The sequence below is a fragment of the Drosophila gunungcola genome (assembly GCF_025200985.1).
Source record: "Drosophila gunungcola strain Sukarami chromosome 3L unlocalized genomic scaffold, Dgunungcola_SK_2 000009F, whole genome shotgun sequence".
Classification (NCBI taxonomy): domain Eukaryota; kingdom Metazoa; phylum Arthropoda; class Insecta; order Diptera; family Drosophilidae; genus Drosophila; species Drosophila gunungcola.
The window spans coordinates 2980327-2996532 of record NW_026453181.1 but is presented as its reverse complement, the minus strand read 5'-3'; the positions used below and the strand labels follow the sequence as shown (position 1 = coordinate 2996532).

At 39.3% G+C, this 16206-nt stretch overlaps 2 protein-coding genes across 5 annotated transcripts in view; one reads left to right on the top strand and one right to left on the bottom strand.

Annotated features, from left to right (window-relative positions):
- LOC128259897 (uncharacterized) overlaps nt 1-16206 on the top strand; it is a 40654-nt gene that overhangs the window by 16369 nt on the left and 8079 nt on the right. Inside the window, exons 1-2 of one of the 4 annotated variants that reach the window (XM_052992521.1) lie at nt 2-239; nt 1571-2459. The exons of 1 other annotated variant lie outside the window; for it this stretch is intronic. In XM_052992521.1, coding sequence (XP_052848481.1) covers nt 1928-2459 — 532 coding nt within the window. In that variant the 5' untranslated portion in view covers nt 2-239; nt 1571-1927. Of the gene's footprint in view, nt 1; nt 312-1504; nt 2460-16206 lie in introns of those variants that run through there. 2 more of the 4 variants (XM_052992523.1, XM_052992522.1) reach the window with 2 other exon arrangements.
- Nucleotides 13290-15018, bottom strand: LOC128259896 (histone acetyltransferase KAT6B). The gene is given in 2 exon segments (XM_052992520.1): nt 13290-14501; nt 14503-15018. Coding segments are annotated over 2 exon segments (1371 nt in total). The 5' UTR covers nt 14800-15018; the 3' UTR covers nt 13290-13427.

Genomic DNA, 16206 nt, shown 5'->3' with positions numbered 1-16206 from the left:
AATTGTTGTAAACAAGCGCGCGAGTTCGGTTCATTTGGCAATACAAAAACAAACGAGCAGAAGTTCTCCGCGAGTTGTTCAATCGTTTGTAAGAGCTTGAAAATTAATTTAAATAGTCACCAACGATTGGCGCCAGATTTAAAATTCAAATACGCGGTTATCTAACTTAACCAGTGAAAAAGTAACAAGAAATTCAAAAAATATAATATTGAGAGATTTGTGAATGTTGGCTGTAAAAAGTAAGCTCAGAGTGGCGCTTCCAACTTTTCAATGTTGCATGCTTGCTGATTTGCTGCTTCTTCATTAAAAATGTAATTACATTTGTAAATATTTTTACATTTGCTGAGAAACAAGGAAACACTTAGAAAAGTGTTTAAATGATAATTTTTATTAAGTAAAAACATTCTTTTAGTCAAACAACACTTTTTTGCATTTAAGCTTTTCAAAATAAGAAATAAAATATGCAAAAGTCGAAAGTAAATAAAAAAGTCAAAACCAAGGATTATCTTGATTCTATATCATTATTTTTTTATAATTATGACATTAAATCGATTTGTCGAACACGAGGCTTGGGCTTTGTATAGTATCAGCATTATCACTTACTAGCCTGATCTAGTATGCAAAATCAGATTATAATTATTTTGTATGCAAAGGCGTAAAATTTTCCGCTTGATTTATTCATTAATTGCATACACTTTCCGTCTGGTCTACTTAAAATGTTTATACTTACTTTTAAGTGGCCAGATATCTGTACTGAAATTCAAAAGGGCTCCGCCAGTTTTAATTAATGTTTATAGATGCTGACAACAAGCGGCCTAATTGACTGTTATTGAAGCTGTTCTAAATATAGAACAGTCGTCTGCCATTAAATGTGATGGGTGTGTGCTTTAAGACTCACAAAAGTCTCTGATTGAAGGGTAGAGTTACGCCTATCTAGTTGTGAATCGATTGATACTAGATAACCATAAAAGTGAGACGGGTTTACACAACTAATTAATAATTAATGCCAAATAATCTACATTACTAGTTACAAGTTAGATAAGTGATTTGGTTGAATATTCCTAGAACACTTATTTATATAAAGGCGTACGTATTCAGATATTTGGTTAATGGGGGAAATACATGTAACTTGTTTACAAATTATCAAATTGCGATAAGCTTTCTTATCATTACTCTTTGTCAGATGAAGAATTTATAAATCCTACACATATTAAGTAACACACTCAATGTAAATTGAGGATCGGCAGTGCACACGAGTACTGTACTGCCTTCAGCAATATGCACTTCACGTGTAATCGCGAATTAGCCGGGTAAATATGAGGAGATTTTACAGCCTCGAAAGTGGCTGGAAATTAAACGAAACAGAGCAGAGCTTCAGAGGCATGACAAATTTGCTCCCCCATTTCCACTTGGCAGATCAATAAAATTAACTCATACAGATATGGACAGCAGAAGGAGATATAGTATGTGCATATGTTTATTGCTAAGATAAATTCCCCGGCAGCAAATCAGCAAACAGCAAAAAAGGAGGGCTTTAATACCAACGATCAATATTTGATCAACAAATCAGCAATGAGAGCGGACTGGCCTGTATCTGCGAGATACTACTATTTTCAACAAAAACCGTACGAGATGCGTGAGGCGAATTAACACCGATGCGTTAACACAATTAGTTGAAAAGTGAAAAACGTAGGGGGGCAGGAGATTAAATAAAATAAAATCTATATGCCATTCGGGAGTGCCGACAAAAAGCGGTCCAGCAAATTTGCAACTTTACACTCGACGGGCGTTTTCAGTCGCGCTATGAAGCTCCAGCATCGCGGCTGAATCAGAATCGAAGAACACCAGAAATACGAGTGCCAAAAGAAACACAACTTAAGTGAACCAAAAAAAAAACTAAAAAAGAAAAAACAGAGAGTTCTAAACGATGTCTGATTTATTGAAAGCGCTGAATATCACGGGCAACCTGCTGGCAGGCCTCGAAGACACAACAGCAACATCGACCACATTGAGTGAAGGCCTCAATGGCACGGCAACGACCTTGGATGCCACGTCGGCGAATAGTGGCGAAAAACTCGATCTTGGGGGTTTCGATCTGCCTGGGAACTACTCCATATTGATCAATAAACTCGAGCAGCTGGCCTTGGGTTTGGACTCGGCCCTGGGCAATTTCACCATCGATCGCCAGGAGGTCGAGATTAACTTGAGTGGCGCCGCCTCCGCAAATGATGTCGCCGATGTGGCCGACGATCTGTTCGATGTACTGCCAGCGGCTAGGGCTCCTACGCCTCATATAGCACACGGATCGAGAATATATACTGGAGATGATGGACAGGACTTTGCCCATGTGGTCAGCGATATCTGGATTGGAGTTATACTCACACTGCTCATCGTCTTTGTGATTTTCTTCATTTGCGCATGCTTTGTGTACCACAAGTTCCAGCAGTGGAAGAATTCATGTAAGTCTGGCCGATTGGGCGTATACGTAATGTGCGCATTGTTAGGGATTATAATGTAGTATTAGTATTTTAAAATGTAATTATTATAGAATAAGGTATATGTTTAAGAACATTAAGTAGGCGTTTTTTTTAGCATGAAGCTTAATGGACCTAGTAATAATAATAGGGAATTAAAGCAAGTAATAATAAGTTTTCTAACTTTTTCTGTGATAATATACAAAATTTCAAATTTAATTCAAAAATTTAAAAGAAGTAAATTTATTGTAGAGAGTAATTTTATTTTTAGTTTTTTGTTTATGTTCTTAATTATTTATTGTTAGGCAGCTATCTTTATTTTAAAAATTCTTTAAAATATGTGTTTATTCTTAACTTGTTTTTTTGTCTAAATCATAAACTATCATTTTTATACATCTCTAAAAGCAAATTCCTTAATGCTTATTAAACAAGCCATTTGAATTTCATCTACGTCAATAGATCAACAATCAGCAAATAAAATATCGCTATACTCAGCTTCCATTTAATCTGTGCCTTCACATTTACATACCTGACAAATCAAACATAAACAATTACTCATATAACCCTATTGCGCTATTGAAAATTCAAATTCGCGGTAATCAATAAATCAAATTGCAGAATCATTGAAGCTGAATTAAACGTCAGTGGAAACCCGTTTAGATTTGGACTTTGGCGCGAAGAGCCGCGAGAGCCAAGCAAATAAAAAACAAAAACCGAAACAGAAACAGAAACCAATAAAAACAAATAAACAAAAGTACCAAAAGCAAAGTCTGCGGCTGGCAAGAACTTTTCTAAAACAAATGGAAAAAGCATGAAACAAAAACAAAACAATAAAGTCGGGCCCAGCGGCGAATGATTCACCTCCAAAAGGGGAATTGAAATTTCAGTTAGTGTTTATTTAGAACATACTACAGTCGTATCTTGTGACTCGGAAACAGTGGCTAAAAGCACAAGACATTTCGCAGTTCTGCTGGCTAATAAACAATACACGAGTGTATTCTATGAGCTGTCTGTTTGGGCCAACAATTTGCCAAAATAATAATTGGAAACCGCAGAACAGGAGCTGCCACACTTAAAAAAATATCACAAAGAGTAGCTAATCGTTTGTTAAAGACCAAATCTTACAAATAAAGTTATTTTAACAGCTGTCAAACTTATTTTAACATTTTCAAAAGTCTTAATTATTGTAAAAAATTGATTTCAAATTCATGTTTGAATTTTTAAATATTAAAAGTGTGTGTTTTTGAAAGAAAACAATTGGTTAAACAGAATTTAAAATTGAACAGTTAATTTGCATTTTATTGTTTAAAAAAATAAATTTAGTTGACACTGCTATTATCTGTTTTCTACCGTGTAAAGGGCGACAACCAACCGAATCCCAATCATATTTTGTCCGGTTCCGACTATCCTATAAATTATAAAGCAATTAGCCCAATAAATTCCCAACTACATTGATTAAACAGTGGGTGGAGAACAGCTCCCAGACAATGCGTTTTGGCTCTTATCTTTCGAGAACCCCTTCTCGGGCTCTTGTGCCATTGTCTTTGCCGTTGGCCGCCTTCAAAAACAAACATAACGTTTCCAGTTAATTAAAGTTGCATTCAAGTGGCCCATTTTCAGAGAGATTCTCGAGCACTGGTTGTTGTTTACATTTGCCAACATCTCAAGCCCTCAATACTTGTGCTTCCAGCTCTTACACTGCAAATTTGTGTTAATTAATTAAAATTCTCTTGTGCTGCAATGGCCAAGTGACTGGCGCTCAATTGTTTGCTTTTGGTCAAAATGGTTGCCGGCTAATTTCTTTCCTTCGTTTGACTTCAATTAAGACTAGCCAATTGCCCCGATAAGGGGCGAATGTAAGTCAAGTGCAGGAAGTCAAAGACCTCGAGCACTAATGGGCTCAAGAAAACATTTGGCCCAAAGAAAATAAATGTTGAATAGACTTTTTCACTGATAAAGCCGAGTGCAATACAATTTATATTGGCAAGGGGCGTAGTAGTAGTAAATACTATCAAAATACTAGAGTTAGGGCTCTCAAAAGTTTTAAATATATCTTTATGTTTTAATGTCTTGATTTTAGGTTTTCCCAAATCTCTAAGGGGGTTATTAATAATATAACAATAACAAAAGTGTTGTTGAATCGGATTAACTTGATATTCAAAAACAATAAGAAACATATATTGAAAACGTACAGATACAATTTAAGTTTAATTTTATGGTTAAGAAACAATGGGGATTTTTCTCGCCCTGTAAGAACTTCGTTATTTTTACCACTTTCCGCTTATAATCTTTTTGAGTTTGGTTTTTTTCCCAATAAAATAGCTTAAAAACCCATGAAAACTTATCGACCTGGCATCTAGGCAAAATCGACATTAAGATGCTAAATACTTCACCCTAGCCACACCCCTGGCTTATTGACAATCACTTTTTTTAAACACTTTTTGTCTATACCAATCGTTTTTGTAGATACCCAATGCCTAGACAAGTTTTTAGATGAGCTGTTCAATCTATTTATCTATAGATAAAAAAGAATTTTAAACTTTGCTTCGGTTTAAATGCGAACGAGCCTGTTTAATTTTCTTTTGATTACATTATTTTCTGGAGAATTAAGAAGAGTCTTTATCAAACCACGAAACGTCACTCATGTGGCCCCAGACAACAGTGCGTATGAGTGACAGGTCGCAACATGACGTTCGTTTTCGATCACGGCTGTTTAATTTCCTTTTAATGAGTTGTTTATCTTTGTGTTTTTGGTGTTGCTACCATTGTTGTCATTGTTGCGGCCATCGCATTGTTATTATTTTAACTGATTTGCCTTCCATTTTGCTATTGTTGGCCTGCACCACTTATTGTTTTAAGCTGACACTCTCTGCCTGGTTTGCTTGGTTAAAGGCTTTAAATAGTAAATATATGCTTAATATTTGTTTGCGGCCAAGACCTTTAGCCACAAATTAAATTCTGTTGCTTCAGGGGATTTATGTTGATGGGCAGGTTAAGATATGTAAGCATTAAGAGAGTTCTCAGAACTTTAACTGCCCAAAAAATTAAATTTATAAAAGGGGTAATACACCTGTTTCGATTTTTGCTGGTCAATCAAAACGCTGTAATGATTACTTTGTAGTGGCACGGTCTATAAGCTTATTGTGGGTGTTACCAATTAGCTGAATTGCCGAAGTATCAAATAAAGATAAGGTGTTTAAAAAGTTTATTCCGAACTATGCTTTAAGCAGCTAAAAATAAACCCTAAAAAGTCATAAAAATCGGGTGCATAAATAGAGTGCAAACTTTTCAGATAAACTTTAACACCAGAAGCCCCTGCGAGCAGTAACAAAGATTGATTAACTTAATGAAAACTTCTGCTACAATTTTAACCAACTTGGCAACGCCGCAAATAAAACTTAGCGATTCGTTAATTAAATTAGGCTGTTCGAAATTGATTGAATTTGCAAATGTAATTAACAGTCGCCTTGCTTTATCGGGTTTATTAAAGTGCAAATTGCAATGGCAATGGCGATGCATCATAGCCATCAGGGCCAATGTCCACAGGAGTCGTCAAATCGTGTCGAATCGAGCACGGCTTTCTCCGCCATTCCCCGAAAAACGCGCGATGGATTTGCTTTAAGCTGCTTTATATAATGCAGGAGGGCAAAACACTGACGTCAATACAGAACGGTTTTCACGGCAGACAACAAAGCTGTAAGCTGCTTACGGATGTACATATATGCGCGTTTAGGATCAAGACTTAAAAATGTATAAATGCAAATGCTATTTGTTGTTTTCGATTTGTGGCTAAAATTGAATCGAAGCGCAGAGTTCACATAAATATGCTAACTGAACGGGCCAAAAATGTGGCGCAAATTAGCAGCAGTAACTAAAATGGCATTCCGCATTTGTATTAGTAATGGACGTAATAAGGCAAACACTAATCAGTATTTGCTGCATTTGAGTAGACTGCCAAATACTGTGTTTTAAAGATAACGTCAATTTCTTAACCAGATTTCAAGATTTGATTGCCTTTCAAACTTCTTAAGTGATTTAATACAAATTGAATCAAGGATGAAATTGTTGGCTTGTTATGGCTATGGTTTTAGTGTAAAATATTTTTTTAGACTTTAGAAAAGATTTTTAAATGGAAAAATTTATTCAGCGCTGGCACAGATAAAAAAATATCAAATCAGAGACAGCAAAGTAAACTTTTTCTTTCTTTCAGTATTATACATTACAATGAATTTCAAGCCTATTTTTAGTCCTTACTAAACAGATTTTTGGATCAATCAATCACATCCCGAATAAACACGCATACCCCAATTACCCTTTAATTGCCCTAAATGAATGGCCGCAGAAAACAAAATCCACAATCCGATGGCCTATTCCCGGTTCCATTCGATCGACCGCAGGGCCCGAACCAATCGACATGGTGCTTCAGTTTATAAGCCACAAAACGTGTTGGATTTGTTTCAATGGCGCTAATTGCTTAATTGAAACTGTTTTTGCATTGGCAAGCAGGAGCGGGCTAACTGTAAAGCTATAGACATGTGTTCCGCCCTATTATTCCCCATCTCTCTCAGTAGGCGGCATAGCGAAATGTCAATTAGTATTTGGTTGCTAAAAGCCAAAAAGGCAACAGCAGCAGTAACACCAGCCGCCAGTGAAGCCAATAACAACAAATTTCGAAACCAGCTTGAACCCTCACACATGTCATACGTAATATACACTTTGATTAGCGTTACGTATACGCCACGCTGAGCATTCGATTCTGCTATATTCGGCAAGGGAATCGAATGGGTTGCACACAAACATATACATATTTTAATTGCAAATTTCCTCCGGCCAGCCGTCTCTGTCTCACATTTGGACTGCATCATAATTGGGCAGCATATTTCAATAATTGAAGCGCGCTATATTTTTAATTAGTTAAATGCGCGTTTAATTAGCTTTATAAATTATGCACATTCAGCGGTTAGTTGCAGTCCATACCCATCTCACTCTAGCCCTGCGGGAGCTGAATTTGAGCTTTTTTACAATTATGAATATTTGTTTGTTCGACAGAACGACAGGCCGCATTGTTGTTTCCCCGCTGCTCTGATTTATTTATGCATTTGGCTATATTTTTTCACCTTTATTTCCATTTTTTAACATTTTCGACTTTGTTTGTTTGTTTATGTGCCATTTCACTGTCGACGGGAAATGAACTCGAATGCATTTTTTATTTATTAACGATTGCATGATTTATGGATAAATAATTTTTAATGCATTTCATGTGGATGAGGCTTGTCAGCAGGACTTATGAATAAAAATTGCAGTGGTAAATGTGTTAATCAATGGAGCCAATTTAAGTAAGACCCATTTCTGGTGTCGAAAAATAAATTACATTATGCATTGATTATACGATTTTGCGGCTCCTTACGTTTTAATCTCTAATTGTGTTCGTTTGATTAAAAATGCAGTTTGAGAACAATTCGTGCGGAAATTCACTCACAGCTCTAATTTCTTATAAATGTTTTACAATTTATCAGAGTTATTATATTACATGTAATTGCAAGATAATTTTATTATATTTACCACAGCTACTTTTATAAGTTTTTTGAGATGTTAAATAAATTTATTCAATACTACGAACCATCTTTTTTTATTTAAAAAAAATAAATTCATTACAAACAACAAACAATTTTTAACTTTTTCATTTTAATGAACTTTACTCGTTTATCATTCATACGCACCGTTGGCGATTTAAATTTTTAAAATGGCGCGCGCTTGTTTGAGTGTTGGAAAACTTGTCTGCTTTTTCTTTCGCCCTACGCACACAGACGGAAGCGTCGATGGCAAAGCGGCTCACACACACAACAACGAGAGCTGCGCAAACAAATCAACCCAACAACAAAGCAACACAAACAAGAGCGCAAAACATAGAACATTGAGCGGGTGACAGCAACAGCAAGAGAACGGAGTGGCTAATATCAACAACAACAAAACGTTCAGTTGCAAGTTAACGACCGCAAAAAGAATGCAGAAGAGCTGAAGAAACGCAGCCGCCGCAGAGAGGCTTAACAAACAAAAACACAAACACAAGCCAGCCGGGGAGAGAAAGAGAGAGTGAAAAGAGAGTCTACACAGAAAAAAATTACTTTTAAGAAAATATATATAATTAATTAATAGTAATATTTTGTAAACAAATAAAAATTGCTTTTGTTTCAAAATGCTTTTTCATTTATACAAATTTTGTATATCCATAAAATAATCGTAGCCGGAACCAAAACCGGACACACTGATTTTTTCAGTGCATATCCAGAACAAACTCGATGGCAGGACGTAATTGTATTAGTGGCAAAAGCCGCTGCCCTTGCCGACGTCGACGTTGGCGCAGCGTGTGGCTTTTATGGGTAGTTTTAAAATTAACCACAGCGAAAAGAAACAGCAGAAACAACAGAAGAAGTCAAAGTCTGAGACTGAAGCGAAATTCAATTAAAAGCCAGCTACATAAAAGTGTAAAAATGCTGACGAGACGGGGGAAAAACAAAACAAAAGAGGAGTGGGGTGAAGAAGAGAGGGGAGAGCAGGCTTGATCGGCACACGAACACAAGCAGACATAGACATACACAAACACACTCTAGTTGACTGACTGTACAACGGGGCGTATACTCGTTTTTTTTCGGAGCTTTGCTTTCCACAATCGCCAGCCCAAATAATGTGTATACGTACAGTTTTTGCTCGCTTTTTACGCTTTCTACACCAAAAAACGGCGAGAACAAAAGTCGCCACACTTAATTTGCATATTTTCGCACACACCAACGTGCACATGTGTGTGAGTATAGTGTGTCACGTTGACTATCTTTTTGTTTCTCCTCACATTTTTTGTATTTTGGCACAATCTCACAAACAAAGCACGCGGTACCACGCTTCGTATGCGTAATATCGCATTGAAAGCGCATGCAGCAAGCAAAATTCTTTTTCTTCTCATATTTGGCCTCTGTTATATTCGCTGATTTTAGCATTTTTTCTTTGGCTGCGCTTTTGTATGAAAGCCAGAACAAAATAAATTGTCATTGCAGCGACCAGATGATAAGCATATGGCCAAAACATGCGAAACGAGTGCGGCACCAAAGAAATTGGTTTTAGTTTAGACAAGAATGCCGGACGGAATAAAACTGTCAGCCTCATAGGGAATACAAAAACTTATCAGTTTCATATTGCCGTTTAGGTTTTTTCTATCTATATCTTTTCATTTAATATTTTTCACTTTCGCTTTCAATTTTAAAAGTAAATGTCTTATTTCCATAAAAAAATATTTTAGTTTCAAGTGCTAAGACATTTCACTCCAAAAAGCAGTATTAATGTTATTTCATTTTTTATGATTTTATGATGTCTAGTTATATTTTTATTTAAATTATTTTAAATGAAGATCATTTTGACAAGGTCATAATATAATCATATTAAACTTAGGTTTTCACCGTAGAGTTCAACGATCGCTTAGGGATAGCTCGTTCACCTGGATCTAGGCATAAATCAGTTCCTACCGCTCTCCCACTTCCTCATTTGTCCCGCTTCATTTATCTTCTCTCACATATCAACCCCTTGGCACTACGAAATGAACCGTGTACAACCCCATTACAAATGACAAACTGCTGCTCGACATTTACTCTTCCGTTCTGGGTCTCTCCATAGTCCTTCGTCCACCCCAATTACCAATCCTCTCGAGCAATAGTTAGTGCTGAAAAATTGACAGGGGCTGCAGCAGCAGCAGCAGCTGCCTTTTGTTGTCCTATGCCATAAACATAAAACATAAAACTCGCACACCCCCATTCGAGTAATTGCAATTTCGGGGGTTGAAGTACCGGGCGCAACAATTTGCAAGTGGCATCAAATTAACATCGACAAATGTGAAATTATAAAGTAACGTATATTCATTGGACTCTCTTAGATACTATAGATTTAGAGAAGCTGCCACAAATTAAATTTACAAAAAATGCACTCAGAATATGTAGGAAATAAACGTTGCTGACTTTTTGCATTGTCTATTCGCTATGCTTACGATTCGAGAAATTAAGTAAATATGTTAAAGTAAATGCGTAAAGTATGTAAAATAAATATAGCTAGCAGAGTGCTGAGATAGTGCAAGAATAATTCAAGGGAAAAAATTCTTTTCCCGAGAGCAATCCGTTTGCTTATGCATTATAGATATAAATTATATTCATTAAACTACAATTGTTTTGGAATTTTGAGTATATGTTGGAGATTTCGTATAAATTGCATATTAAGTGACTTGCAATTGATTTCATGTGTGCTGTGAAATTAAATGAAATTGTGAAACATTCTTCAGCTTGTATGGTTTATAAATGCGGGGGGAATGAAAAGGAAATGTTTGCAAATAAAATACGAACTGTTGTGCGCATTTGTTTATAAATATCATATTTTGCTGATATGGAAGCTCGATAAGATTGAATTTGGTCGAGTGTTTGTTTACAAATTATTAATAAAAAATCGTTGATTGGAACTTCAATTCGGTTTAAATGAAATTCGAGTTGTAAGAATTAAGTTTCAAGATATAATAGTTATTCAGAGGTTGCAAACATTTCCCTTACTCACTTACATACTAGTGTATTGGTATTTTTTTTTTTTACATAGTTTAACTTATTTTGTTCACAAAAGTTGCTCTGTCTATAGAAAAATATATATATTTATGGTATTAAACTCTTTGCAGTCTCTTGCTTGTTTTTTTTTTGTATCAAATATCATTATTTCTTTTAAAAAGTAGTCTTTTCTTGTTCTTGTAGGTTATATGTCCTTCACAACATTAAATATTTCCTGGGTATCCGTCTCCATAGAACCTCAAAATTAATTCGTAAATATATAAATAGTATATAAAGAAAATACTTGATCCCTGCTGCAAGATTGCATTGAAAATCCGAAAATGTAAAATTGCGAGGTGTACACTACGCTAGGGAAATGTCTCCTTCATTTCCAAGTACAGTGGCATCTTAAAATGTAATGAGTAAGAAGTGTTGCTGACCCTGAACATAAGTCTTTAGATTTCCGCCTGCTGACCTACAACAGTGAAGTAGCTGGTAATCTTGCGATTCGCCTTTGTCTTGCCATCGGAGGTTGTTGAGCTTGACAAGGCGTTCTCCTTCTCCGGTGTGATCTCCTCATCGTCTTCGGCATTGGGAGCCGGCTCCATTTGCATGGACACTGTGACCTGTACTTGTGCACGCCCTGCTCCCGCATCTGCGGCCAGTTCCCCGCCAGCTCCATTGAGTTTGGCCCGCGTTGACTCCTCGGAGATTTCTGGCAGGGCGCTCAAACTGCGTTTCAGGTCATCCAGTAGTTTCTCCTGGGCCGCAATCTTCTGCTGCAGCTTCTCACGTCGCGGACGTCGTGGCGCTGCTTTAGCTTTGGGTTCCTTTTCCTGCTCCTTCACCGGCTCTGGCTTCTTCTTTTCTGCCTTGACAGATCCAGAGGTCTTCTCGTCCTCGCCGTGCTCACGCTCTTGGTGGCGCAGCAGATTCACACGGGAGGAGTAGCCGCGCTTGCAGGCATCACAATTATAGGGCTTTTCACCTGTGTGTCTGCGCATGTGAACCCGCATGTCGATCTTTCGAGCGAAACGCTTGTCGCACAGCTCGCACTGAATCGGCTTATCGCCGAGGTGAGTACGTCGATGAACCACCAGATTCTGGCGAGCACGGAACGCCTTGCCGCACAGATCGCAGCTATAGGGCTTTTCGCCCGTGTGAATACGCACGTGGATGGACAAATCTGAGCTGCGAACGAATCCCTTGTTGCACTTGTCGCACTTGTAGCGACGATCGTTCTTGTGATGACGCATGTGCAGCGATAAATCCTGTTTGGTGGCCAGTGGCATTGAACAAATCTCGCATTTGTATGCCTTCTCCGTGCGATGACGCAGTTGGTGCTCCACCAGACGCATCTTTAGGCGGAAAGCCCTGCCGCACTGCCCACAAACGTATGGTTTCTCTCCAGTGTGCAGACGCAGGTGATCCTGCATTCTCGAAAAACGTTTGAAGGTTTTGCCACAGAAATTGCAGGTGTGTATGCCTCCATTTCCATTGCGCTGCGACTCCTCGGATGACTCACGTTTGATCGAGGTGAAACTGTCGTCCGTTGAGCTGTTATGCGGCGAAACAGTGGCTGAGGAGTCATCATCCACCTCTGGCTCCTCCTCCTCCTCCTCGTCCTCCTTTTCCTCCTCCTCCTCCTCATCTTTGATATCCACCACGTAGTGCACTTGCTGACGAGACTTGCGCGTGCGCCGCTCTGGTGGCTCAGACTCCTCCTTGATTTCTTTGTCCTCCAGCGGGATGGGAAAGGGTGTGGGTGACTTGCGCTCTTTACGGCCGCGCTTGCGCTTAGTTGGGTAAGGGGGCTCCTGAAAATAATGGTTGTTTATTGAATGTTCGTTACGCCTATTTAAGATCTAACTTACTTCTGCCTGATGCTGCTGATCCTTCTCCGATTTGTCAGATTTTTGCTGCTGCTCTTTGTCGGCTTGTTTCGATTTGGCTGCCTTTGCCGGCTGGTGTTGATCCTGACATGGTATTTCCAACTGTGCCTGGTGATCTTTGTCATCACTCTCCAATTTTTGTGGATCGTCTTCAGCAATGTTCAGGTTCTCGACACCATTTTTTTGCAGTTGCTGTGGCTTGTGCTCTTGTGCTTCATTTTTGAGCGACTGCTTCTCCTTTGCAGGTTCCTCCAGCTGGTGTTTTGCTTTTAATACTTTTGCGAGCGATGGTTTCTCTTTAGTGGACTTATCCTTTATGTCTTCCTTTACTGAGTGCTCCTCCGTTGAACCCTTTACATCTTTTGGTAGTACTCGCAGCTCCGCAATAGTCTTCTCCGACAAAATTTGATCTTTCGCAGACTTTTCCAGCGTCTGCTGCTCATCTTTCTCTGGAAGCTGGCACTCCTCAGCATTCTTAGGCGATGGCTGGACTTCTATCTGTAATGTTGCAGCTTCGGTTGATTTTTCTCGACCTTTTCCGAATGTTGCAGTTCCATTTCAGCACTTTCTGGTTCCTGCTGATCCCCTACATCCTTTTCCTGCTGCTGTTCCGCCTCTATGTCAGATTTCTTTGGCGTAAGTGGCTCAAAATCTGGCTGCTGTTCCTCCTTTTTGTCCAGTTTCTTCTTCTTCTCAGGCTTCTCCTGCTTTCTTTCACGGATCTTCTCAGACTTATCCTTGCTGTCCCGAATCTTTTCGGGTTTAGACCTTTTTCTGCCCCTTTTGTTGGGCATGGGCAGCTTAATAATCATCTTGCTGACCTTAGGACTACTGGTTTTCTTCACGCGGTCTGCTGCAATCTCGGCCACCATGGCGTTTATCAGGGCCAGATCCTCCTTGTCATTGGACCCGGTATTGGCTGGCGATTCCTTGGCATCTTGCTCGGGTGGAGGAGTTTCTGGAGCTGGAATGGGCAGCTGTAGTTGGGAATTGGACTTGCCCAGGGCCAGAGCCCCCGGAATGGTGACCATGGCCTGGGGCGGGAGATCGGTGGGTTCATCCTTGGGCACCAGTAGCTTGAAATAGCCATGCTGCTGGCTGAGATGCTCCTGGAAACGCACCTCATCCACAAACTGTGAGTTGCAGGCGAGACACAGCTGCAGCAGGGATTCCCCTTGGACGAGCAACTGGGCACAAGGCTTGAGGTGACCCAGTTCTGAAGGGTCAAATGTCAGGGGTGGCGTAATATCCAGAGGTTCTGCCAGGGAATCCCACTTGGTCTTACCGCGTTTTTTCTTCGGCTTCTCGGCATGTGCGCGCTGGAAATGTCTGGAGAGGATCAGGCTGTCGGCGTAGTGGTGTGTGCAGCTGGAACAGCTGTAGATAAAGCGCCGTGACTTCTCATCTGCGAGAACTTGTGCTGCCACTAGGGAAGCACTGGAAGCGAGGGAAGCTATGGACGCAATCGACGCACTGGAAGCCTGCGAGCTAGTGGAAGCCCTGCGTTTGGGCCTTCCACGGCCCTTGCGCTTACTACTGTTGTTGGGTTTTCCAGTTTCCTCCAGTTGGCTCTTCGTTACCGTTACTGACCTGCGCTTGTTGTTGTTCCTGCAGTTCTTTCTCTGCCTTTTTTGTTGTCTTTGCTGCTTCTTCTTCCACCAAGCGGATGCGCTGCGCTTCCAGTTCTGCCTCATCCTCGCTGTCGATTTGTAGCACCACATCGTCCGGGAGATCGTCCTCCTCCTCCTCCTCCTCTTCTTCATCCTGATCTTCCATGTCAGACTCCTCGGAATCCTCCTCACCGTTTGTTTTCTTCATTGTTTGCAGCGGATTTGCAACATTTGCCATTTTCAGCATGTCTGACATGGAACGCTTGCTTTTCTTTTAACAAATCGGAGTGGAATAAAACAGGCAAAAACTCGAAACTGCGGCGCAGCGTTCAGAACAATACCAAATCCACCGACGCCGCTGGAAATTTTTATTTTTCTCTCCCTCGAGCTCTCTTTTCTCTCTTTCTCGCTCTCTTCACGTTGTTACCCTTGTTTGTGTATGTGAGCGTGCAAAAACTGAGCGTGATCGTTACCAACACTGTTTGAGGGGAACAGTGCTGGAGAGTACCGCCCTTGAGGGCAGTGTTGCAGGTCGGAGGTAAGTCATGCCGCTTAAATTCAAATAAAAAAGGTGGACCCCGAAATGTTATAAAAAGAGCAGCTGCCGCCACTAATGCTGTTTTGATAGATATTTGACTTCTGGCGCAGCAGCGGCAAACTATTTGGTTATTCCGTTCACGCGCGCGATTGGCACGTTTTTGCTATGCACTTATTTTTGTATTCTTCGCCCTCTTTTTGCACTAGTTTGTGGCTAAGACTCAGTCAGTGTTGTGGGCTTAGACTTTTAAATACTTTTCGATTAGTTTAGTTACAATACAAGCTAATTTCACTAAAGTAATAAAAAAAAAAACAAGACTTCTAAAAATTGTATTTGCATACAATAATATTATTTTTTAAAAAACCGGATTTTTTAAACGATCTTTTAAATACCACATTTTTTGAACAATTGTTTTTATAGATTTACCAGTTATTTTATCTATGACTTACTAATTTCGTAAAATGAAAAGACAGGATAAAAACCATGTCACCCTTCTGGTCAAATGTAATACATTTTATTTTAGGCGTTTTCCATATTTTTTTCTATTATTTCCTTCATCGATCCTTAAAGTTTTCTTATAGAATCTTGGCAACACTGATTCCCACACACCCAGACGCTAAGGCCTATTGTGCTATGTTTTTTGTTTTAGTGGAACACACTTTGACTACATTGTTTGCCCGCATTTTCGCTACGGCGGTAACATGTGCAAAAGTCAATTTGAAAATTGCCGCAACTGCCGCACAACCGTCCAATAGGCAGGAAAAGTGGTACTTTGTGGTTTAAGGCTTGGTCGTCCATAAACAACCGACCCGGAACAACCCACCGGGAAGTTGTTTATATTGTTTTTAATAACATTCAGCGTTTCGTACAGGCAAGGGCACCATGTGTGGCTTGCATTTTATAAATTACACTAACTTTTTTCCTTCGTTTGCCCACGCACGCCGTTTGCATTTTATGTATTAGTTGAACTTTCAGCAAGTTCAATGTACATAAATCAAATGGTCGAGCAGCAGTTACTCAAATGAAAGAAAAAAATCAAAAATTTGTTCATAAAACCTTTAAATTGAAATGGTCTTAAATAGTTATGTATAAACGGTCAACTTTGTTAACTAAAATATACATAAA